This window comes from Anopheles funestus, chromosome 3RL (assembly GCF_943734845.2).
Source record: "Anopheles funestus chromosome 3RL, idAnoFuneDA-416_04, whole genome shotgun sequence".
Classification (NCBI taxonomy): Eukaryota; Metazoa; Arthropoda; class Insecta; order Diptera; family Culicidae; genus Anopheles; species Anopheles funestus.
Window position 1 is genome coordinate 30,814,657 of NC_064599.1, and position 23,664 is coordinate 30,838,320.

The 23,664-nt window shown below is 42.2% G+C and overlaps 5 protein-coding genes across 8 annotated transcripts in view; 2 read left to right on the forward strand and 3 right to left on the reverse strand.

The window, feature by feature from the left end:
* The first annotated feature begins 261 nt into the window (after positions 1-261).
* On the forward strand, positions 262-1,962 carry LOC125770969 (mitochondrial inner membrane protein OXA1L). The gene is made up of 3 exons (XM_049441105.1): positions 262-505; positions 576-1,620; positions 1,688-1,962. Exons 1-3 carry the CDS (start codon positions 440-442, stop codon positions 1,849-1,851), a joined length of 1,275 nt encoding a protein of 424 aa, XP_049297062.1. The 5' UTR covers positions 262-439; the 3' UTR covers positions 1,852-1,962.
* Positions 1,963-2,611, reverse strand: LOC125771027 (MIP18 family protein galla-2). Its single transcript, XM_049441208.1, has 2 exons — positions 2,399-2,611; positions 1,963-2,335 (listed from the first exon to the last, which is right to left on the reverse strand). The coding sequence occupies exons 1-2, from the start codon at positions 2,514-2,516 to the stop codon at positions 1,983-1,985; spliced, it is 471 nt and encodes a 156-aa protein (XP_049297165.1). The 5' UTR covers positions 2,517-2,611; the 3' UTR covers positions 1,963-1,982.
* Positions 2,612-2,672: 61 nt separating this feature from the next.
* Positions 2,673-3,688, forward strand: LOC125771011 (proteasome subunit alpha type-7-1). Its single transcript, XM_049441186.1, has one exon. The coding sequence runs from the start codon at positions 2,791-2,793 to the stop codon at positions 3,538-3,540; it is 750 nt and encodes a 249-aa protein (XP_049297143.1). The 5' UTR covers positions 2,673-2,790; the 3' UTR covers positions 3,541-3,688.
* A 325-nt stretch (positions 3,689-4,013) lies between these two features.
* LOC125771023 (uncharacterized) lies at positions 4,014-7,364 on the reverse strand. Its single transcript, XM_049441205.1, has 4 exons — positions 6,133-7,364; positions 4,701-6,067; positions 4,332-4,625; positions 4,014-4,273 (listed from the first exon to the last, which is right to left on the reverse strand). Exons 2-4 carry the CDS (start codon positions 4,844-4,846, stop codon positions 4,174-4,176), a joined length of 540 nt encoding a protein of 179 aa, XP_049297162.1. The 5' UTR covers positions 4,847-6,067; positions 6,133-7,364; the 3' UTR covers positions 4,014-4,173.
* An 826-nt stretch (positions 7,365-8,190) lies between these two features.
* The window catches only part of LOC125770943 (actin-binding LIM protein 2), a 37,484-nt gene continuing 22,010 nt past the window's right edge, over positions 8,191-23,664 (reverse strand). For 2 of the 4 annotated variants that reach the window (XM_049441052.1, XM_049441053.1), the window contains exons 3-12: positions 16,244-16,554; positions 15,293-15,660; positions 14,840-15,206; positions 14,221-14,286; positions 13,425-13,960; positions 13,036-13,349; positions 12,409-12,497; positions 10,407-10,473; positions 10,081-10,316; positions 8,191-10,000 (exon numbers count right to left, since the gene is read on the reverse strand). In XM_049441052.1, coding sequence (XP_049297009.1) covers positions 9,887-10,000; positions 10,081-10,316; positions 10,407-10,473; positions 12,409-12,497; positions 13,036-13,349; positions 13,425-13,960; positions 14,221-14,286; positions 14,840-15,206; positions 15,293-15,660; positions 16,244-16,554 — 2,468 coding nt within the window. In that variant the 3' untranslated portion in view covers positions 8,191-9,886. Of the gene's footprint in view, positions 10,001-10,080; positions 10,317-10,406; positions 10,474-12,408; positions 12,498-13,035; positions 13,350-13,424; positions 13,961-14,220; positions 14,287-14,839; positions 15,207-15,292; positions 15,661-16,243; positions 16,555-23,664 lie in introns of those variants that run through there. The other 2 variants (XM_049441054.1, XM_049441055.1) reach the window with 2 other exon arrangements.

Consider the following 23,664-nt stretch of genomic DNA (forward strand, 5'->3'; position numbering starts at 1 on the left):
CGTTTCACATCTATTCTCATCTGTACTGGATTAAGAAATGAACTGAAAACAGTTGTATACAGGCATGATGCAAACATTTTTGTGTGTGTAGAAATAGTTTCTTTTTTTGCAACTACAGACTATAATCCAAAAAAAATTACAATACAAATCACAAAATTTGAAAAGTTTTACAAAAAGCGAAACAAATGTAAAACGCTTCAAAAATGCATCAACCACTGTGCTATCCTTACGAAACGGTTCCAATTTTTACCGCTTCCCGCTGTACCGTTTCAATGCACTGTGGTAATTGTAAATGATGTCAACAATCGTTTGACATCTATCGCATGTACTGTGTGTGTATTGTTGCGTGATTTCTTTCTGCACCCGTTGATTTCTGCAAATTTTTGGGATATTCTGACTGAAAGTACTACACAAAGTTTAACACAAACGGTACTACAAAATGCTTTCCCGAGCGTGTAGACTAATGTCGAACAATTCCTTAAACAGGAGAGTGGTTTGTGTGCAGGTAGGGTTAAAAAAAGCATGCACCCAGTCACCGGTCGTTCAAAACTTCAACACAAACATTGCAATTTTAGGAAGCATTAGCAGCAAATTGCTATCAACGATCGCGCGATTATCACATTGCGTCGGGGAATGGTTCGCATAGGACAACTATTAACCCATCCACGTTACTAAGTACGAGGTTGGGCACCATCACACCCATTACGGCTACGGTGTTGGTGAGAAATATCAGCACTGAAGATGGAGATAAAGCTGCCCTGTTGAACACCATCCCGGAACCGCCAGCGATTCCGCAAGGTGCACCGGAAATTGCAGACATTGTTTCTGGTGCCGAACCAGCATTTGCCACCCTCGGTTTGGGTGGTTGGACCCCGGTCGGTATCGTGCAAAACTGTATGGAATTCCTGCACATCGGGCTCGATCTACCATGGTGGGGTTGCATAGCCATCGGAACCGTAGTCGTAAGAACGGTGCTGTTCCCGCTCGTCATTGCATCACAGCGCAATGCAGCTAAAATGAACAACCACATGCCCCAGCTGCAGGTGCTGCAGATGAAAATGACCGAAGCCCGCCAAGCCGGCAATGCTATCGATTCCGCACGGTACGGCCAAGAAATGGTACTGTTCATGAAGGAGAAAAAGCTGAACCCACTGAAAAACATGCTGGTACCGTTAGCACAAGCACCGATTTTCATTTCCTTCTTCATGGGATTGCGCGAAATGGCTAACACGCCGGTAGAATCCATGCGTGATGGTGGATTGTTTTGGTTTACGGATTTAACGATTTGTGATCAGTTTTACGCGCTACCGATCATCACCAGCGCTACACTCTTCCTAACGATCGAGCTGGGTACGGACAGTGCACGAATGTCGGCAGCAAATATGCAAACGGCCAAATACATTCTTCGCGCGCTGCCGTTATTTATTTTTCCGTTTACCATCAACTTTCCGGGTGCAATCCTGTGCTACTGGGCGTGCAGTAACTTCTTTTCCCTGGTGCAGGTCGGCTTTCTGCGGATACCGAAAGTGCGTGATTTCTTCAAAATCGATCGTATCGTTACACACAGACCGGAGACACTTCCCATCAAGAAAAAGGGATTTACTGAGGGCATCAAGGAATGTAAGGATTCTCATACCTGGAACAAAGGATCATCATAATTAACTTTTTCTGCTTACCTGTTTTGCAGCCTGGACAAACATGAAAATAAGCAAAGAGCTAGAAGAACGTGCCCGAATTGATGAGATTCGTTTCCAAAAGGCCGGCAAAGGACCGTTGGTGAAGACGTACAAATACGATCCCACTTCTCCACGAACAACCGCATCCAATGCGGTCAATGCGAAGAAACGGTAATGCAATTTGCCGCGATCGCACTCGATCAGCCGAACTGCACCACCAGTGGAAAACCAAACCTTTACAGTAGCTGCAATAAAATCGTGCCCTTAGAAGAAAAAGGCATCGAAATACGGCTCTTGCTTTTCGGTTTATTTCAACGGCGTTCCGATACACTGATTGATAACCTCCATCAGATGAGTGTTTTCCAGTGCGGCCGCCACTCGTTCCTTATCGGTTAGCTGCTTATTGACGGCGTGCTCGGATGCGTGTGTGCCAGGATTAATTTCCACCGATACCTTAAATCGAGGAGGCAACGCTCGTAGTAGCTTCACGCGAATCGATAAACCGATCAGCGTTGCCATGCTGCAGTGGGGGATCGTCGGTGTGAACAGGATGTGGACGATGTTTTTCTCGTTATCCACCGTGATAAGGCTTTGCTCCAGGACGTGCAGTTCCTCGAGCGTAAGCGGATGTTCTGGATCGTTAATATTTCGTATCAGATCTGTAGATGAAACAACACACGATATAACAAAAGATGCATGGAAACATTGCCATCACTATTCACCAAAAATTTCCCGCTCATCGAACGGATCCACCACATCCTCGTCCTCATCTTCCTTCGTTAGCTTTCGATCTTCACATTTTTTGTACACATTTGGATTAATATTCTCCAACTCCGTCATTTTGCTGTGTTTTGCAACAACCACAGGCACCAAGCAAAGTTTACTGCGCTGAAATTTCCCAATTCGCGAACCGGTTCAACCCGAATCGGTTATGTTTTGCTTTTGTAGCGACACATGTCACAACTGACAAATGCCGGCTGTCAAACGATTCGACGCAACTCATCTGTGGTAATCAAATCCGCAATTCATTGTACGCTCTTCGTAAAGCGAGGTTTTACGTGTTTTGATACAGATTTGTCCGATTTTGCTTGTGAATAATACCTCGGTAGTGAACATGTCGTCCAGATACGATCGCGCTATTACCGTCTTCTCACCGGACGGCCACTTGCTTCAGGTGGAGTATGCCCAGGAAGCGGTCCGCAAAGGATCGACCGCAATCGGTGTTCGCGGTAAGGATGTTGTGGTGCTTGGCGTAGAAAAGAAATCGGTCGCCAAACTGCAGGAAGAGCGCACTGTCCGGAAGATTTGCCTGCTCGATCACCATGTCGTGATGGCTTTCGCTGGTCTAACGGCCGACGCCCGTGTGTTGATCAATCGCGCCCAGGTACAGTGCCAGTCACACAAACTCTCGGAAGAAGATCCCGTTACGCTGGAGTACATCACCCGCTACATTGCTGAGCTGAAGCAAAAACACACGCAGAGCAACGGTCGTCGTCCTTTCGGCATTTCCTGCCTGATCGGTGGCTTCGACTACGACGGTGTACCGCATCTATACAAAACGGAACCATCCGGTGTATACTGCGAATGGAAGGCAAACGCTACTGGTCGCTCGGCGAAGACGGTCCGCGAATTCCTGGAGGAGCATTATTCGCCTGCCGCAGTCAGTACAGAGGAGGGAACGATCACGTTAGCAATACGGGCCCTGCTGGAGGTGGTACAGTCTGGACAGAAGAGTCTTGAGGTTGCGGTAATGAGACGCGACGAACCAATGATGATGCTGGACGCTCAAACGATTGAAGAGTACGTGAAAAAGATCGAACTAGCGAAGGAGGAGGAGGCCGAGAAGAAAAAGTCGAAGAAGTGATTCACCCGCGCTGAACCGCGCCTTCAAACTGCACTGTCATGTTTTCTTATATCTAATTTCAAGAAGGACCTCGGAGGATCAAGTCTGAGATGCGGTGGTTGATATAAAATATTGCATTAAAATCACTGAATACACTTGATGGAATGGATGACCGGTTAGTTGTTTCTTGGTTACGTCCCGAAGCGCCGAATTGTTTGAGGATTCCGAAAGATAGTTGACGATTGTGTTTGTTTAAGAAAGATTTATGTGCAAGTCGTTTACATGCATAAGACACAAACCCGATCATCATGCAAGTCACGCGACAGGGCACGAAAACAATGATAATACGTCTGCTCAAACTGTAACGGTTTTACAAGTTAAAAATGCACAATAATCTTTCAACAGAGGGTTCTTAAATTTAATTATCACCATTCATTACAGTGTCATCAAAAGTCCAACCAATTCAAATAGGTGTAAACAAGTAGAATATTATAAAATGTTCATATACAAAATATTTATTCATTCTAGAATTATGCAAATATGCTACTGATCAGTCGGTATATAAATGCATCGTAATTGTAGAATCCACTGCACAGAACGGATCCAAACGAACACAAAATCAGTACAGTAAGGACAGTAGTCTAAGATGAATTATCATCCCCACACATTCGGCACGAAAAGCTTTTTCTTTCTTGGTCGCTGGGTTGTAGTCGTTTCCGGTTTACTATCCGCTGGTTGCGCGGAATCTTGCCGTCTACAATAGAAGGGGAAAGTATGAGAAGTGGGTTTTTTTTGCAATACAAATTATATACCTTTTGCTGTTGTTGTAGTAAATTGCGCCATCGTTTCGATTATTCCAACCACGACCACCTCCACCGTTACCATTCGGGTAAGGATAGTAGTAACGATTATAGTAGTTGTTCCACTTCCACTGCAGGTAAGGATCATTCCAGCCATTTCTAGAACCCACGGACCGGTGATCCTCATAGCCAGGCACACCGTAATAGTTCGGATTACCGCTGTAAGCGGCTACATTTTGTGATGTAGCAGCGGTCGGCGCAATTGCACTTGGCTGTTGATAGTAATTGTAACCATTTGTCGATGACCTGTGTAACCGAGGACCAAAAAATTGTATTATTCCACTGCATAATTGAAACATTTAGACACAAATGATCACACACCGCATCAATGAATCCGTGCTGTAGTAATACTGTGCTGCGGGATAAAAGAATGGATATGCCGCAACACAAGTCGATCGAAAAGTGGCACAGCAGTACAGCACAACCAACGATCTCACCAAAGCTCGATGTTTCAACCCTGAAGCCATATTCTAAACTGTCCCTGAAATGGACCATTTGCACCTAGTTTTGATGTGTCTTTTCTCTCCGTAGCCTCATTCCAGCTTCGCTAAACGCCCAAGCGCATGAATCGAAGGGAGGCTTCACTTCTTACTATGTGCAGATGTTGGTAGAAAATATTAGCACCTTCCGAAGCAGGAAACGATCGCCACTAGCACGCCCGTTTCTTCCTCTTAGTCGCACAAGAAGGGTGCTAAATGTTTGTATCTGCAGCGATGATCGACCGAAAAACAGTTTAGAACACTGGTAAATACCATTGCGCTTACTCACACACTGCACTTTGGAAATGGGATGCATGAAACAATCATCCAAACTGCATTAAATGTACTTAGGTGCATACGACAAACATAAATGACCCACTTTAAATCGATGATATTAAGGAAAGCAAACCTTAGAGAAAGGGAACACGTGTGACACGCTTTACGTCCATCCGAACGTTTCACACATCCGTCGTCGTGACCTGGAATCAGGATGAACTTGAACGGCGGGACACAATTTACGGCAACAAAGTTAGGGAGAGAGAGTTTGTAGCGTTCCCTCCAGGTGTCTATTTTTATAATGAATCGCTAACCATTCCCTTCTACCATCGATCAGTAGAAGAAGAAAACATCCATCCATCCAGAAGAACCCATCTGTCCAGCGTGGTCAAAATTGAACAATTTAACTGTAGGGTGCAAAATTCGGACCCACCATTCTAATTATGAAACGAGTTCAGAATGCTTGTTCCTCCAGTAAGATATCGCGACGATGTGCCACACGTTTTTATTAGGCATTTTAGCACACGCAAACACATGCCTTCCGTATAAATAGATATCGTACGATTATATTTGCTTAATTTGCTAACAATTATCACAACGTACGCGCACACGGGTATAAAACAATGTATCACCATCCTATCGAACCGTTTGCGGTACTGGATAGTTCTGGACGCGTTGCTTCTTGATCTGCTGATGCCGGTACACGAACAGTGGACGGAAGATGATGGCACGTTTGTTTCGATTGTGCGATGATGTGATGGGTGTGTCAGATGAATCTACGGACGATAGCGATACGACGGTGGCTGTTTCCTCCAACGGCAGCACATGAAGGGCGGGCCCGATCTCGTGTCTCTTCTCGATCGTTGGTGCACTTTCCACTGTTAATAATGTGCTGCATAAAAGTAGTCCAACGAACAATACCACGTGTGTTATCTGCAAGATGAAGTTATTTAATAATTATTGTTGTTTCTTGTTCACATGTTTTAATCACTACCTACCTTAACTTTGCACTCCATTATAATTTTTTTTCACTATTTTAATGTCCCACAGTAAACGTGTCGCACGTGGCTTGTGTAATCACACCTATCAAAATTCGTCCGCACTTACGCGCTGCTTGTCTCAAACTGATAGTCCATCCGAAACAAAGCATAGTAATTTATACTTCGTCGCACGATCATCTTCAGCGCGTACCACCATTTAGCACCTTTTTGCCTGCCATCTTTTCCTTATTACCATTTTTGCCGTGGTGCGTTGATCAATCGAAAAAACCCGGACAACGACACTAGGAACACAAGATGGCTAGGCGAAATTTTTGATTTTCCAACCGTGGACAGTATTGAGTCAGCGAATAAGTCAATTAATTACGGATGCCTTAAGCTATGTATCATACATAGTATTTTTAGAGCTAACGCGATCGAAGACTGGACGAAACATGATGATGATGAAGCGTTTTTTTTTTTGAAGATTTCATAATCAGATCTCAATTTCATAGTCTTAATGGGATAAAGAAGAGCGGTTTAATTTACAAAACACAATAGTTTAACGTCTGTGCTAACAATCACAGAAGATGTTGCTCTTAGCAAATGCTTAGTACCAGGCGCCTCCATTCGTTTATAAAGGATTCCATTGAAAACATATTTAAACGACTTATCATCATTGTTTCTATACATGAACATTAAGGTTTTTTCCCAAGCCAATGATTCGCTAGGAACTACTACCAATATGCCCAATCCTCCTACTATAATCCTCAGTACTTTAAGTGATATAAACAAAATGCTAGAAATTATAAGCAATAGCTTTTTATACATGCTTTCAGCTTTAAAGTGTATCTCCAAGCAAATAGTTAAATGAACAAATAATAAATACATGTATCTACTTAAATTATCTATTATCTGATTTTCGAACTGCAGCAGACAGGTTAATGGTCCTTGAGAACCAAACATGAACCTCACTAATGCATAGTGAGATCGAACTAAATATAACCCAATGGCCGTGTGACACCATATTGGGTGTCATATCTGCAACGGTATGGTGCCCTTCCGAAAATCCCTTGAAGTTGTTTGACCGTGTCAGATGGCGTGAATTGTTCGTTTAACACAATCTGTAGAATTGCCGTAAGGTGTGTACTGAACAAACACCTTCTGCCCTTGAATGGCTTGTAACAGACGCATACGAGCGTAGCGGTAGGGCTTTGCAGAGATTGATGATCTACATATTACATCAGCCCTACGACAGTATGCGACAATGTGCTAAATTGTACAAGAAAACTTCTGTTTTAGCCAACGTGCCCACACGTGGTTTTCTTTCCATGTTTAAAAAAAACACACCTCGAAAGCGCGCGATAAGAATGCGTTGACATGTGTTACCAATAAATAGCTCTATTTTGTTTTTCCTTTTCCATTTTCATGATTTTAGATGCAATTGTCACAAATTTGTATTGCGGTTTTTGTTTTTTGTTGTTGTTGTTGTTGCTCCCTTTTAGCCTTTTTCGTGATAGTAAACGAAAGCCGTGCAATGGCATCCACCAGTTTAAGCCTAGCAGCACATTCTTACAAGCTAACACGCGTAGCATACACACCGATGAACAACAGTAAAGCTGCTGAATGCTGTATATTCCTTCTCTTCCCAAGGGATTGCCGATTTTCTTTTACACGCTTCTTTTGCTTCTGTGTTACTGCGTTCCTTTCATTTCATTTCTATATTATATTTGAAGATTTTTAAAGGATTTTTTTTATTTGCTTGTTCAACTATGACATCGTTTATAGGTTCATTAAACACTGTTATGTTTTGCGCATTTGTAACATTGTTTTCTTTCTGTTTTGTTTCGAAAAAAGTCATTTCTAATAATGTTTTCCTATTTCTGAACTTCGCTTCTTCACTTAGCCATTGAAGGTATAAAAATAGTTTCGCTTCGGTTTTTTCTTTGTTTGTTTTCATGATGGTTTGTTTACACTCATTTCACGTTATATATCGCTCACCTGCTACCGGAGGTTGTAAATATTGGAGAATAGTACCGTGCCATTTCTTTCGTTAGTTAGTGTATCATCCACAAAAGGTTCTTCTTGTCGGGATCGGCCTTTCAAAGTAGGTATATTTATTGCTGAACGCTATCGGATTCAATTGTTTACTCATTTCCTCTTCACTTTGGTGCATGTTTCAAGTTGTGATGCTTTAATTTAGTTTTTCTCTCCTATCATGTACACAAATGCATCGATTGTGGAAATTTTTCGTGTTTTTTGTTGTTGAAATTTTTTACTTAAAGACGATCCTTTTCATCTTTTTAGCGGAATTCACAATATCATGACAAAGGTACGGCGTGATGCGTGTCTAATACATTACTTTTAAATCTTTACTATTGAATGCGATGTTTTTTTTTACGCCATGCTTCTTTCCCATTTCTTAGCTGACCTTTTTAACACCTTTTCCGATTTTTTCTAACCCGACGAAAGCATCAAACATTCATCTCATTCAAGCAAACCGAAGCGGGCAGTGCAGATTTGCTTTTGCTCATTGTGTAAATTGAACCGGGTGTGTTCCGCGGTTTGCACAATCGATTGTAATTATTTAATTTCATATTCTTTCCATTCAGCGTAATTTATACGACTGCGTACTGGGTATGATGTGTTGGTTGTCTGTTTGCTTTAGTTATATTATCCTTCTCTTAGTTCATATTTCCGGTACGCGTTAGGATGTTGTATGCTAGTATAACCGTTCGTATAAATAAAACTCATAAATATCTCTAGCTTATAAACGTGTAGCTGCTTCCCACGCGCCCTTGTATGCTTTCGTTTCTAGTTGTACCCACATAGTCCACGTCTATTTAAAATCTACAATTAGTTGCATTAAGGCTAGCTGAATTTTGTGTTTGCAATCCATATCTAGGTAAGTTCGTATGTACGCGTGTTTGTCTGTTCGATTGTTGTGTGTAGTTTTTTGTTTGTTTGTTTGTTTGTTTTCGTTAACGGATTAATGATGCTTGGATTGTAGATGGAGTATGTCCTTCTGTTATTATTGTTTGATTTCTTTTTGTTTTCTCCATAACCCCTAACTGGCGTGTGCAGCAAAACAATTAACAGCCCATCGCACAGCGCACACCACGCTACATAAATGCATTAGAATCCAGCCGTTGACAGTTACGACGAACCACAACACATCATCTTTAATTTCATTTCGTTCCGGTGTAGGCCAATTTGAAGCTACAAGCGAATGATCATCTTCTATTGCCCTCGTTGGCAAAAAGGGAATTCATGTATGTATTTCACATAAAACCGCACCGTTCGTGTCACGTCATTGATTAAATAAGTTTGTTTGTTTGATGTTTTGAATCAACCGTTACAATTATAAATAACAAAGAAACAAAAAAAAAACCGAAAATGTTACAATAATTAATTGTCAAGCTAAAGTAAAAGGTCCAATTTGAAAGTATACGGAGCTGCAATCTTAAGGAAGGATGCTACCTACGGTAGCACCACGTAACGCACTATACAGGCTATAGAATTGTTACAAAGTCAATAATAATGATAGTAATTATAATATTATATATATACGCGACCGTGTACCGAGTGCACGTCCACCTTAAACGAAGAAAAAACAAAACAAAATAACACAAACAGACGGCTGGTACATTAGCAATAGCACGGATTTGGTTTGAATCTTCCGTTTGCCCGGCAATGGAAGATACTTCAAAAAAAACAAGGAATTAGCATTTCCACGAGCCTGCATATGGTTGGTGGTGGTGGTGGTGTTGATGTTTTAAAACAAACGTGCACGTCGTTTCATGTCATTGCGCTTCCACTGGGGCATACGGTAAAACTCCGGCCGCGTACATTGAAGAATGGCTTCAAACTCCACATCCGACAGGTGACGCTGTAAATGAGCAAAAAAAACATTAATATTGTCATTGGCATCCTTCTGCAGCGTAACAAAAAGCCGTACGGCATACATACCTCTAGATTACATCTATCGACATCAGACGGCAATCGGTAGTTAGTGATTAGAAGCAGATGATAGGGATAAATTTTGGCCGGCTCATGCACCAGCATCGAGTGGGCCATATTGGGCAAGCTGCGACGTGTTGGTTGCTGCGGGTAATGATAGGAAAGTGCACCGGAATACGTACTGGAGGCAGGAAGTTCTGCTCCCAAAGCACGACGATCGCCTTCGGTTATGGAATCGCCGGAAACTGAAACAGTAAGCAAAAAACAAAAAAAAACATGTAACATGTTGAAATTTCAAATTTAGTTAATTTATAAAATACGTCGATTAAACTTACTGTCGCTTTTACCGCAGCTGAACTCCGTACTGTGGGTCTTATCTCCGAGTCCGCTGAACGAGAAATCCTGCAACGATTTTACCATAAAGTGTGTAAGCACAGGTGTACCGCTGCTGCACAAAAGTTTACATTAACAAATGAACAAAAAGGAACTTGCACCATACAATGAACAAAACGACCAAAAGTCATGCACAAGCACATCACGGATGATAAAACGGATAAGAAAAAAATAGAAATAAATAAATTCACATACACTATCTAGTGACTAAAGCCAGGCAAAGTGTTAGTGCTTCTAATGCCATCGATCAGCTAAGCAGCAGTGATTGAAAGTAGAAGAAATAAAAAAAAAACAAACAAATAAAGAGCAGAAACAGCACGGTGAAAAGCTTCATATCCCTACATAGTCGTGATTCTACGGTACGGTAGAACGTAGAAGACGTAAGGTTCCACTCGAAAACAAAAACTTGGCCCCATAAAGCAAATTTCTCTTAGCAAGGTACGGCAATGGATAGAGGAAAATACAGTTTAAAAAAGTTTTAAAAAAATATACATCCCATCATGGATGATGGGTGTACAAAAAAAATACCATGCAAATGGTTTGTTAGTGATTCAAAAAAAAACACACACAAAAATCCGTTGATTTACAAAAAAAAGTTTTGTATAACAAAAAACAACAACAGTTGTTCAAATATTTGTAAGCCAATTACTTTTTGGAAAATAAAGTGTTCAATTTGAAGAAAAAATAAATATATTTTTTGAATATATTTCCATAATTTAAGACAAAACATAAAAACGAACAAGAGAATAGATAGAATACAATAAGAAATATGTTTGGGTGAATTGAGCAAAAGAGAGGTGAAAATGAAAAGAAAACAAAAACACATATAAATGTAGCTACAGTAAAAGCCAGCTTACAGGAACACCGTGAGCAGAACCGGACGTAGCGGAACTGAAGGTATGCGAACGAGGGGCCAAGCCGTAACCCGGTTTAGGTACTTGTCGTAAGGAACTCACCACTGCCGGTGTATGATCGTTTAAGCGTGTATTGTTGATTTGTAGTATGATTAGTTGGCAGTTTATATTACATGTCATTGTTAAACGTAGAGTGTAGTGTTGTGCGGATGTGAATTTAGTTTTAACATTATGGCAGAGGTAATGGTAAGCGTACAGCGCCGCACGGGTAGAGAGGGTGGTAGGCAGGTTAACAGCGACACGGGCATGTATGTTGTTAGACGTTCGGTTTGCGCGGATCGCACACATTCGGTATACCCAAAAGAAGCATTCACCATCACCCGCCGCGCAAGCATCGAGGCCGAAATATTAGATGAAATTTCATGGTTCGTTCATCCGCCAAAAATACGGGCAGTGAGGCAATCGGACAGATGACACAGTATGACGACAAATGATGTGATGAGGAAGATAGGTAAATTTGATGAAAGTAGAAAAAGAGAGAGAGAGAGAGAAGAAAAGAGAGAACAAATCATATGAGAATGTTGCGGTTAGGTACAGACACAGTTTCCCTTCAGAGTACCAGCTCTGTTCCAACCTGTTAATGTTAATTACTTTCATCTAGCATTTAATGCACACAGAGAAAACCAACACCAACTAACCAACTATCCTGCGCCATTGATTTATCGATACGGGTGCATAATTTTTTGCACATGCAGATATCAACCGACGCCCGTAAGGCGTCTCAGCAGGATTTCAACCAACTCACACCAACTCCTGACGAACTTACAACAAAGCTTCTTAGAGGATTAGTAGACGCACACAAACCGACATAAACCAAAAAAGATTAGTAAATGTGGAGCGATACACAAGTAGAAGGTTGAGTAAAGTTTAGCACATTGGCACAAAATAGAGCGCATATTAAAACACTAGGGTTGCGTGTTATGCAGTTCGCCGAACCACCCAAAACAATTATCATCCATCGTTCATTCACGTAGCAAATGGGAGTATGAGGAGAATACGGAGACAAAGAGAGAGAGAGGTAGAGACTTACGGAGCTGTAACCGTTTCTTAGCGACGGTGGCAGTGTGGACGTTTTGAATCCATATCCCGGCTTCGGAGGTGACCTGTACGAATGGATGGCTAAATGGATGGAGAGGCAGGGCGTTTGAAAGAGGCAGGTGAAATTCGGTGTGCAAAAACGCGAAAGGCGAAAGGATCCATAAGGATATGAAGAAGAAGAAAGAAAACGTTTTAAATCAAACCAAAGTCAATTATAAAGTAACAAAACAAAACAGCACACGCATCACACATGGCAAATAAGTACACATTACAGAAGGGTGACGTTCTCTGTGTCAGAAAACCAGTATCATTCAGCACAAACGATAGAGAGACGAAAACAACAGCCAGACACACTTTTTTCCCTTCCCCGTTTTCCTCTGCGTCTGTGTGTCATTACTGTTCATCTGCATAATGGTTAATATATCTTACACACAACTTCTATAACTATTCTGATAAAGTATTTGGTTTATCTGCAACCCATCCGCACAAAACGTTGATGCAATTTTGTAGTACCACTCTTTGATATCGTTCAAATTTCAGATTATTAAATGCTATCACATCACATCACATGAAAATCCTTGCGGGATGTTAGGTGAAATGCTCCCCCACTTTTACTTACCATTGTAACTGGTCGCGTTTCCAATGGCACGACCGACCGATCCACGGTAACTGGTGGAACGATCGAACTCATCCTCGTAGAATGGTTTCTGATGGTCGAGGTTACGCGAAGGTGATGCACCAACCGGTGACTCGTAACGCATCCGGTGCATTGGTTCCTTCGCAGCGGACGGCGTACGGGAAGCATTGCGTGGATCAAGGTTTTCCTGCTTCCAGTGTTCGTAGCGCTTCTTTTCTTGTAGATCCTTCAGTATAACCGTACCCATACCGGATGATTTCAGTTTGCGCAGCTCCTCTTCCTCCTTCGTGTGACGTCTATTGTGGAAATAAAACAGGGGAAGAAACTTAGTCACATCTTCCTTTTGTTTTGGCCACTCCTCAGTTACGTACTTTTCCGTAACGTTTTCCTTATTATTCGCATGATCGACTTCGTCGTCTGATTCAGGTACACCCTTGTACGAGTCGGAATAGCGGCGACGACGCTCCGGATCCGTGTACGGGTAAGGCGGGGCCGGGAAATCATCCCGTTCGATCTTTGGTTTCTCGCCTGGCGGAGGCTTCTTTGCCGCGGGATAGTGGCTTAGCTCGATCGGTTCCTCGTTGTTCATGCCCGGGCTCTTCGGACGTGGCGTTTCCGAACGGATGCTGTCGACCAGCACCTTCATTGCGCTGCGACTGCGCGAGTGCGAACGAGAACCGGATGCGGACCGCGTACCGACACTGCTGGCCGTACCACCCATCGACGAGTAGTGTACCGGTCGGTGAAAGTGCGGCGATACCGGAGCCCTATCGTACGGTTCGATTGGGCGCCGAAGGTAACCGGGTTCCTCGGTAAGGTAGCTGTAGGTGTAGATACGGGCAATATCCTCATAGCCTTGATTTTTGTATTCTCTTAAAATTAATCCCGGGCTGGTGGTACGATGGTACTTTAAAAGGGATAAAACATAAAAATCGATTAAAACAGAGTTTCTTTTCCGTGTAACGGTAGTTTAAATGAAGCGCAGTTAAATACGTAGCGCCATTCAGCAGACATTTAAGGCCGGCACAGTGCTTATGGTTACGAGACAAAGCATTACCGTAAGGAGTTAACACTGAGTTTATGATAACCATACTTAACTGAACAGGGGGAGTAGCAAAATCATAAGAATTACCAAGGACACTTTCGTGCCAATAGAAAAAAACTAACCTTTCTATGCGTGTAGGGACTATAAACTGAACCATTAACACTCGGAGTTTGTGAACGATACGTGAACTGAAAAGAGCGATATAGAAAAAATAGGAAAGAAAAAAACAGAAAAGAAGGAAAGAGAGAAAAACGAAAGAGAGAGAGAGAGAGAGAGAGAAAATACGAAAGAAAGCAGAAAGTGCAAAAAATAATATAAAATAAAAAATTGCAACATTAAAACACATAAAAACAATATAGATGAAATGTATCTCATGCTAGCTAAGAATATTAAATACAACTTTATAATGCTGAAAATATGACAACAACTCTCTAAGCAATAATTTACTGTAACTTGTGATTTGTAATTCGATTTGTGAGAAAATTCTAATCGAAAGAGAAAAAGGAAATCGAAATTTAAAACACATATAAAATTACAACAGGAATAACGCCGAAGCTAGTAATACATTTAAGCTTTATCATAATCTTATTTGTGCTTCACTTTTATGTTATACTGATCGTATAAAGCACTTTCTTCATATAGCGTTAGACATTGTAAAATCATTCAAGCTGCTAGCAGTGCGGCAGCAGCTTTTGCACGAGGAAAGCACTTTTTTTTTCATAGACATACTGAAGTTCTTACCTGAATTTCACTCATGCCACTAGTGCTGGTGCGATCGAACTCCGTCTCGGTGTTAAAACCGTTTGTATCGACACCATTCAAGATGCCGGCTTCGGACGACGGTCCGGGACCGCATCTCGGATGCCAGATGGCGCCACCTTGTAGATACATCTCCTCTCCATCGCCGAATGGATCGCCGCACTTGGTGCAACGTGCACACGTGGGATGGAAGTGATGGTTGTCACCGGCTTGCAATACCTTGCCACTAATGTAACGGTTGCAGTGTGCACACTTCACACCGAACGACTTCTGGAAGTCTTTCTCACAGTACGGTACACCGTCCTTACCCATGTACTCTCCGTTCAGTGTCGTGCCGCAGGCATTACATCTACAACAAACGCAAGAAGTACATGCAGTTAATAATACACCCGTGAGAGAACGCGTACCAACTTTCCAACCCCGCATAACACTTACTTGAAGCACCAAATATGCCATTGACGATCGAGAGCAATCAGTGCCTGACCCTCCTTCAGCTGCTGCTGACACCCGGCACAATCATTCGGATCCGGTTGTTTGCCACCGTTCTGTAGCAACTGCTGTTGCTTCTTCACCGTCTCCTGATGGTGCTGTAGCGTGGCAGCTTTCGTTGGGCTCGAGGTGATCTCCTTGATAGTACGCTGCTCCTGCTTCTGTTCGATTGCACGACTCTTCGGCGATACTGTGGCCGAAGCTCCACCACCGACTGTAGGCGACCCAACAGCTGCTCCCCCACCGCCTACCCCACTACCGGGTGGACATTTCACACAGCTCTCGCACAGCACCTCCTTGCCGGTGTTGGTAACCTTTTGATAAATCGTTTTATCCCATAAGACGCGGGATAAAATGTGGTACGACACATATTAACAAACAACGACACATTAAGTATCCTCGTTAACACTAACAAAGCTACTAAAGCAAGAGGATCTTCAGCAAACGCTTATCTATCGCCGGTTATCGAAACTGCGTCAAGTTATATGATTATATCTACTTTTTTGATAACATATTTTCTGAGAACTGCTAACCCTATCATAAACTTAAACCGTTCCAGTGTTTTGGTCATTATGTCTTACTTCAATATCTCGGCTGCATTTTTTCTGAGAACTGGCAACCCTATCATGAACTTAAACCGTTCCAGTGTTTTGGTCATTATGTCATACTTCAATATCTCGGCTGCGGCACCGAGTAGTTAAAACAGTAAAACTCCAGGAACCATAATGCTCGTAATTAGAGAATTTGATCGTTAAATGGAATATTTTCAAAGCATGCTCGTTATGCGAAAAACACTAGGGTACTCGTTACAAGAGGATTGACAGTATTCTAGACCACCTCAGTATAATGTGACGTAACTAAATGGTGATCTCCGAAGTCCATATGATCTCTTCTTACCTTGCTGCCAGATTTGAACGGCTGTTTGCATTTGCTACAGGTGAAGCACTTCTGATGATATGTGTTGCCCATCGTTGATACAACCTCGCCCTCAACATACTGACCGCAGGCGGCACATTTTGTGCCGTACAGTTTCTGATAGTCGAATGTACAGTAGTACGACCCATCCTTCGAGAAAAACCCTCCAGTTGCTAGCGACTTGTGACACTTGGTACACTGGAAGCATGTCTTGTGGAAGTAACGGTCCGAGACGCGTAACACCTCGCCCGAACACTTTTTCTGACACTTGCTGCATTGGATTTTACTTTTACCTGCAAATTGATACAAAATAAAAAAAAAAAATATTAAAAGGTTAGATCATTTGAAATGCATTTTTCAATTACCCAAAAACCCAAAACCAAACTACCAACAACCACAATCCGATCGCGTGAAAATCCCCACCCATTAATGATAAAGCAATTGCTAACCATATTTAACAGCGGAAAGTACTTACGGCACAGCTGAAACTATCGAGATTGCCGTTTACGATATCAGGTAGGGAGGCAACCACACAGAAACCTTGAGTGTAGTTCCCCCTTTCCGACAACTCCCAAATGAAGAGATTATGAAAAGTGGAAACGGACATGATTAGAGTGCACATTAAAACCTCAATCTACACGCTATAAATGTCGCTATATTAGGAACGCTATTAACAACCATGCCCGCACTAGATGGCCTACCGGCCGGTATTGCAAAATGGAAGCTCGTACAGAGGATAGCGATTTAGCGTCGATTACTGGAAATAAACATAAAAATCGATCTAATCTATCAACCATCAAACCGGGTTTCTCCGCCAAAGAGAGATCCGTGCTTCACTTTAAACCATTGCGAACGCAGGTTATCGGTGACGGGGTGTGCACTGCTCATGACTGGTTATCATCAACATCGGAATGTAGAGATAAAAAAACAACGCTCTATAAACGTTTCTACTTTATAAAATAAAAACGATCGCAACTTATTTATTGGGACAAATTATTAAACCATTCGGGGTGCTTAAAGGAAGCACTTAATTATAAATTTCATTCACGAGCTAACATTTAGTAGAGAAATATAAATGATGTCACATTCTAGGCACGTTTTCGTTGTTTTTTTTATTGGAAGATTTATTCTCGCTTCTCATCACTAATTGACAAGGAAGAATCAGTTATAAGCAATCCAACAATTAGTGGTTTAACATGCTCCATTCTTTAACTTAAGATACGTATCGGGTTTGGTAAGTTAAATTTAGACAACCGATTATGTAATCCGCTTCCATGGGGTAGGTCCCACCCCAAAACACGATGTGAAGATATCTCATCATACGTTCTTGTCCATTCGTCATATGTTTCCCATAAATAACACATCCCCCTGTCTCTGCTTGCTGAAGTAGTACCGCCCCTCCACATTGTTGTACGTCCGGGTTTGGTCAATGTCAGTCTGTCAACTGCAATGCAAACGATGATAATCATCATAATCGATTACCCTGTTGTAGAATGCCCAGGAGAGAACTGTCCCGTATGAGCATGTGGAAGATATGCTATTCCACAAACCCTTTATTGCTCCCAAGAACCGGCAAAAGTGGTACGTCATACGTGTGGAGCTTGTGTTAGAATTGGTCCACTCGATGTTCTCACCTAACCTACAAACCTTTTCGCACATGCTTGACGGTGCTGGGGAAATGTGTAACAATTTATCACACAATTACCATGGCTCCGTTGCTCATGACCCATCAATTGCTGGTGGATGAGAAATAGAAATACATGAAGTCATGAAGTGGTGCTCGTCCCAAAGGAACAGTGTCGACGAATCTTCTTCGATAAACTACACTATATCTTACCGCTACGGTAAATGGACACAGGCGGAGAGTAGCGTATGATAAGAAGCTGGCTCCGCAAGCGCTGATAACATTGCGCTCAAAACATGCCATGCGTCAAATTGTATCTAACGATGGACCAGAGTACGATGACAAACGATACCTACACGCGCAAACGAACGACTGACCGTTCTTTTTATGCTCACTACACGATGCTTGTGTCATTTCGCGAGAAATTTGCTGGGACTGGCAAACCCTCATTATTTGTTATCACCTGTGCGTTAGGTGCTGCTGCTCGACACCATGCGTTGATTACGATCCTTGTGTGTCCAATCAGCGTTAGTCAGAGGGAAACAATCAAGTTCATGCGCCATTAGATAGCGTTTGGAGGTAAAACAACAAAACAACGGGTGGCATATTTTCTTCACCTGGGGCAGGGGGTAGGGTGACACTACTGTCCATTGGAAGACGACAAGCAACCTCGTGTACCATGCTTCCTGTATGCCCTTGCTGAGGTGATGTTCGATGTGCAAGGTCTAAACTTTGTGACAAGTAGTGATGATGGGCCATGATGTGTGAATAGTGTTCCTTGAGGTAGGTGTAGGCAAGTTGTCGCGGTATTCCCACCGACCACGACCGTAAGTCGTCAATTGACCTTCAAGGTGAGGGTACTAATGGATTCCAACAGCAACTACAAGCTCGACGGCAGACCTGATAACGCAGTCTCTCACGTTGGGAACGTATTGCCGAGTGTGAAGTACTTGAGATTTCCATTCCATCTTACATTCAGTGAAATGTTTTAATTTCTTTAATGCATTTCAACAACTCGGAGAGTGAATTAAAAGGATATAATCAAACACATTTTCTACGTCCTCTTTTACGTGTCCTTCGCTTGCTTGATAAAAGCAAATATATTTCAGGATTTATCCGACAAGCAAGGATAACATTTAGAGTGTATTAAGTTTAGTGCGTATAAAAAAAAAGTTTGTCACGTCATTACATAAATCCACCACCAATACAAGCTCGAGAACGCTTAGCATGCCAATAAGGTGCTCGTGAGTTTTTCCTTTTCAAGTCCAGCAAACCTCACAAATACGCTATATAGAACATCATCAACAACCAGCGACATGCAACTGCTGTGAACCATTTTTCGTTCTTCAGCAGCAATAAATAGCACGATGACCGCAGCAAGAGTTCCCACCCAAGGCGACTACTCTCGACTTGAAAAAAAAAACTGTCGTAGAAAATGACAGCCAAGAACAAATTCTGTTCAACACGCCCGGAAAATGATCCCCACCAACTGTATGCCATTCTGGGCCTACCGACGTTTGCCACAGGGCACACAGTTTCGATTTTAGTCTATTTTTGGCTAACACACCCCAAAATCGGACGGAAACCAGACGCAAAAATTCAAACACAGGAGCTTCTAATGTGGGGATGTTCCCAGGAAAGGAGGCGAATGGTGGAAACGGAAGCGACAGCACGATTGCGACACATCGATCCGCGAAAGGAAGAAAACGGCCGACCGAATAACCGAGAACGAATGACAGCCTAACAGAGCTATGGTTGATATTGATTTTGTGTTCTGTTGCGAATGGCTGTATTATCATACATAATTTCCGTAAACAATTTTCGCGTAAACAATACCGTTAAATAAGATTTATTAATAGCCTATTTTGTACTCAAAATGTTTCAAAACGTCAAACACTTTGTGAATTAACGACAGTTTTAGACACACTGAGGAGGTAATTCTAACCGATAACGTGTGCCCCAGGTCTGCCATAAAGATAGTAAGAAATCGCATCCAAAACAAAGCACAATTTTGCACTTTACCCAGGGTGCATCTGTCGATACTTAACCTTTTTGTGAGGAAGCAAACATGTAAAACGGCGTTAAGAATGTGGCGACCGGTGCCAAACGCGCAATCACAATTCAGCTGGCGCCGGACAATGACACTAAGTCACCTTAGTAACTGCCAAATTTAACTCACTTGCACATTCATTTGCAAGCGTGGCAGATTGGTGGACTTTCATTGATCAGGTCGTTTTTTTTCTTCATTACAATTCGGTATCGTTCGATTTGACTTTGCTCATTTGGACCCTAAGATCATGCCGATCGGAAAATAGAATACATTAAGCTTTTCCACTCCTTTGCCAACCATATGAGGAGTACTAAAGCATGTTTTTGCGCACTTGCATAAGAACTGTCCCATAGCCATTTGGTAAGTAAGTTGATTCATGTAGCACAAGACGTGGGTTCGATTCTCTCTGCTGAATCCGAAATTCAATTGTATGGACGAAAATTAACCACAATGGATAAAAACAAATCCTTTCCCTGATGTTCCCTACTTTTGCTGATACATTGCAAATTTAGCTATTTCGTGGTAACGTTTATAACAAGTTTTGCAATATTTTAGTTATGTTAAACATTATTCCTAAAATCAAATGTGATGCAATAACATTATTTATTCCACTATGAAGATAACGTTAATATATATTTAGACAAATTGTATAAAATAATCAACAAACTTCATATATTTGTGCTAGAGCGATCAGAATGATCAAATTTACTTCATACGATCTAATCCAACACACGCTATGATCAGGCTATTATTGTGAAGACTTTTTCCATTGATACGATTTATAGCACACGTTACCACAACATTTGGTTAAGCTTAAGCTGCTGGAGCAAATAAGTTTTCTGAACAATTTTTGTCACTTTTCACTTATTTCGCCTGAATTAGTGGACCGTGAACGGATGAGTTGTAAGCAGGCATCCGATGAAGTTTAGGCATCTGCGATGGTCCATCCGATGGTGGTTTTAGCTCCCTGAAGCGAGAAGCAGAGGATATCGTGTCACGATTTCCATCCGACATATCAGCAGGTGGTCCTCGCAGAGACTGCTTCAATTCGTGCACATTTCCCGAACCATGGTTCGAGCTACCCGGGGTAGGGATTTCTTTAACAAAAGTTACTACGGTACGCGGTTGGTTTGTTGTGCTGGCTGTAACAGACGCATTAGCTCGACGAAATTGTATAGGGCTGTTAATTACGGCAGCAGTTACATTTGACAGTAAGGCTGGACTGTACGCAGACATGCTTCTTTCACCCATTGCTTCTTCTACGTTAGCATGGTCCGCTTCCCAGCTTTCTACTTCAAAACTATTGGTATCGTTTTCTGCCACATCTGATACGTGCATATTCTCGTCCCAGGTGGAGTACGCTATCGTATCTTGTTTGTCACTTGAATCTGCAGACCTAGCATCCTGCCCACGTACACCTCGTAATATGTCCGTTCCAATGAACACAAGCAGCAGTAACAATGACGGAGCTATCATCCCTGAAACCGGGCACCAGTTTACAACGGAACACAAATTTTTATATCACGCAATGCAAACAAAATCGAAAAATTCCTTATGCCATTCCGAGACGGATGTGCTCGGGATTTTATACAAATCCGATGCATTCGCGCGGTGAAACACATGGCAATCATTATGTCATTTTTGGGTAGAATGTAATGGATGATTCACTAGAAACAATTTTACGCACGGCATATCAAACACAAGAAGCTGCAAATTGTTTACCACATTAGCAGTTCATCCATCCTTGCAAATGGTGCCAAATTATTCATTGCAAACCAAACTGGACCAATGGGTAATATGAAATTAATAGTAAATTATTTTCTGTACAACAGCAAAAGCTTATGGAGCATTGTTTACGAGCTTTCTTAGAAAAAAAAGAACTAGGAAAAAAACAGCATGACGCATAGTTACAGCGCAATTTAACGAGTCCGCACAATGTTGTTCATTTTATTTTATTATGAAAAAATAATTTAAATACGATTAATAATTTTCACATCCAAATAGGGAAACGCTAAAGCACATTTACTAGTAGACCACCGTGGTTGATTGTGTTATACTGTTGGAGACCAGAAAAATAGATAAAATAACCGATTTTCCAACAATTCGCAACGATTAACCCCGATGAACCGAACAGAATCGTTTTGTATCGTGTTCGGGGTAGACGTAAAGGTCGTGCACGATTGTAGCGAGATTGAAATACGATCGAGATCGCGAATATGGAAAAGAAAGGTAACGACTCTTCCCTAGCATCCTGTTGGTAAGTTGGAATTAATCGCCCGCCTGTAATAGGAGGGAAGCTATCCCGTAGGTGAGAGTTTAATATTGATTTTGCAATTTATTGCATCAACCAACGATCGTGGATGGTTGTATGGTAAGAGAAATTAGAACCACACAGCTGGTGTGACTTATCGTAATTAATTGTATTTTTAAATCAATTTTCCCTTCACAGATATTGCATCGTAACTGTTTGATAAGCGTAACTGTTCAAATCTTTCAAACGTCATTGAGCGTAGGTCTGCTTTTGCTCCAGTAAGAACCCTTCGCGGCCCATCGTAAATCACCTCTTTTAGGCAATTTCTGTCTTGAAGAATCTTGAGCGTGAAGATACGTTCTCCGCGGGGGAAAAAGAAATACACTCCAATGCTCCGATGCTCTTCTGTACAGCCACTTGGCACTGACGTAGGTTTTTGGGGCGTCGGCAGCAAAGTGTTTCATCCGCACACGACACGTCACGTCTCGCAAACGCCCTGTTACGTCGCACATCTAGAATGTGCATCGGTAATAACAAGAACGCTTAACCACGTTTATTTATTTGACCTTTGGAAGAGGTCTTCCTCAAACACTTAACCCAAAACGTTCCCCCCACCAAAAACATACACAAACGGTAACCATCTCACCAAGGAATCCACCACGGTACAGACGTCTAACCTTCTCTCCCAAGAGCATGATCTAATCGATCACGAATGCAACTCCGGCCTCTTGTATGTCCCGTGGAGATTCAAAACCATAGCAGACGCCTCTGCAGCCAAATGTGAAGCATAATGTCGATAATGTTGAAGTTTTTTTTTTGTTGTTGCCTACACAAATTTACAGCCAAGTTGCAAGCAGAACCAAATGTCAACCGAGCAAAAATGACACCCAGATGTGTGCAAAAGTGGCGCTGGGAAAATGGTGTATAATGCATTACCAAACCGCAAAACCATAAGCCACAACCCGGCGGGGATGTCTCGTTGTGGGCTGTTTTAAGGCCATCCGTAGAACAAGGCAAGGTACAGTTAAGTGGAGAAGAAAACAGAAAACGCTCAGAACGTTATCCAAAGAGTAAACACAAAATCGTTGTAACAGCGTGAGGCAGTGAGACGCGTTTACGAATTTCATTATCATATAATCAAGTGGGGTTTGCTTTTTGGTGGTGTGTTGCCGTCGCGCCAGTACTAACTCTTTCGTTCACAAACTGGGGACGGATTATTGAAATTGCGCTAGTCGCGCCGGAAGGACCGTTGATGACGATGATGACGATGTTTATGGTGGTGGCGATGGAAGTCAGACACGCTGGCCACGCCGCAAACCCCCCCACCGGGGGTTGGGGAAGATGAAACCATGAAGCATATATTCCTCTTACTATTTCCCTTCTTCATCCCTCATTTGATTAACAACGAAGGGGTGGATAGGGAATAGAGCCGAGAGTAATAAAAAACAATGAGCATTTGTTTATGATTGAACCATTGA

Coding starts and splice junctions, on each gene's coding strand:
- LOC125770969 (XM_049441105.1), top strand. CDS start 440: ATGCTTTCCCGAGCGTGTAGACTAATGTCGAACAATTCCTTAAACAGG. Junction 506..575: donor GGAGAGTGGTTTGTGTGCAG/GTAGGGTTAAAA, acceptor TTGCAATTTTAG/GAAGCATTAGCAGCAAATTG. Junction 1,621..1,687: donor TACTGAGGGCATCAAGGAAT/GTAAGGATTCTC, acceptor CCTGTTTTGCAG/CCTGGACAAACATGAAAATA.
- LOC125771027 (XM_049441208.1), bottom strand. CDS start 2,516: ATGACGGAGTTGGAGAATATTAATCCAAATGTGTACAAAAAATGTGAA. Junction 2,336..2,398: donor CGATGAGCGGGAAATTTTTG/GTGAATAGTGAT, acceptor TTTCATCTACAG/ATCTGATACGAAATATTAAC.
- LOC125771011 (XM_049441186.1), top strand. CDS start 2,791: ATGTCGTCCAGATACGATCGCGCTATTACCGTCTTCTCACCGGACGGC.
- LOC125771023 (XM_049441205.1), bottom strand. CDS start 4,846: ATGGCTTCAGGGTTGAAACATCGAGCTTTGGTGAGATCGTTGGTTGTG. Junction 4,626..4,700: donor AGCACGGATTCATTGATGCG/GTGTGTGATCAT, acceptor TCGGTTACACAG/GTCATCGACAAATGGTTACA. Junction 4,274..4,331: donor TACTACAACAACAGCAAAAG/GTATATAATTTG, acceptor CTTCTATTGTAG/ACGGCAAGATTCCGCGCAAC.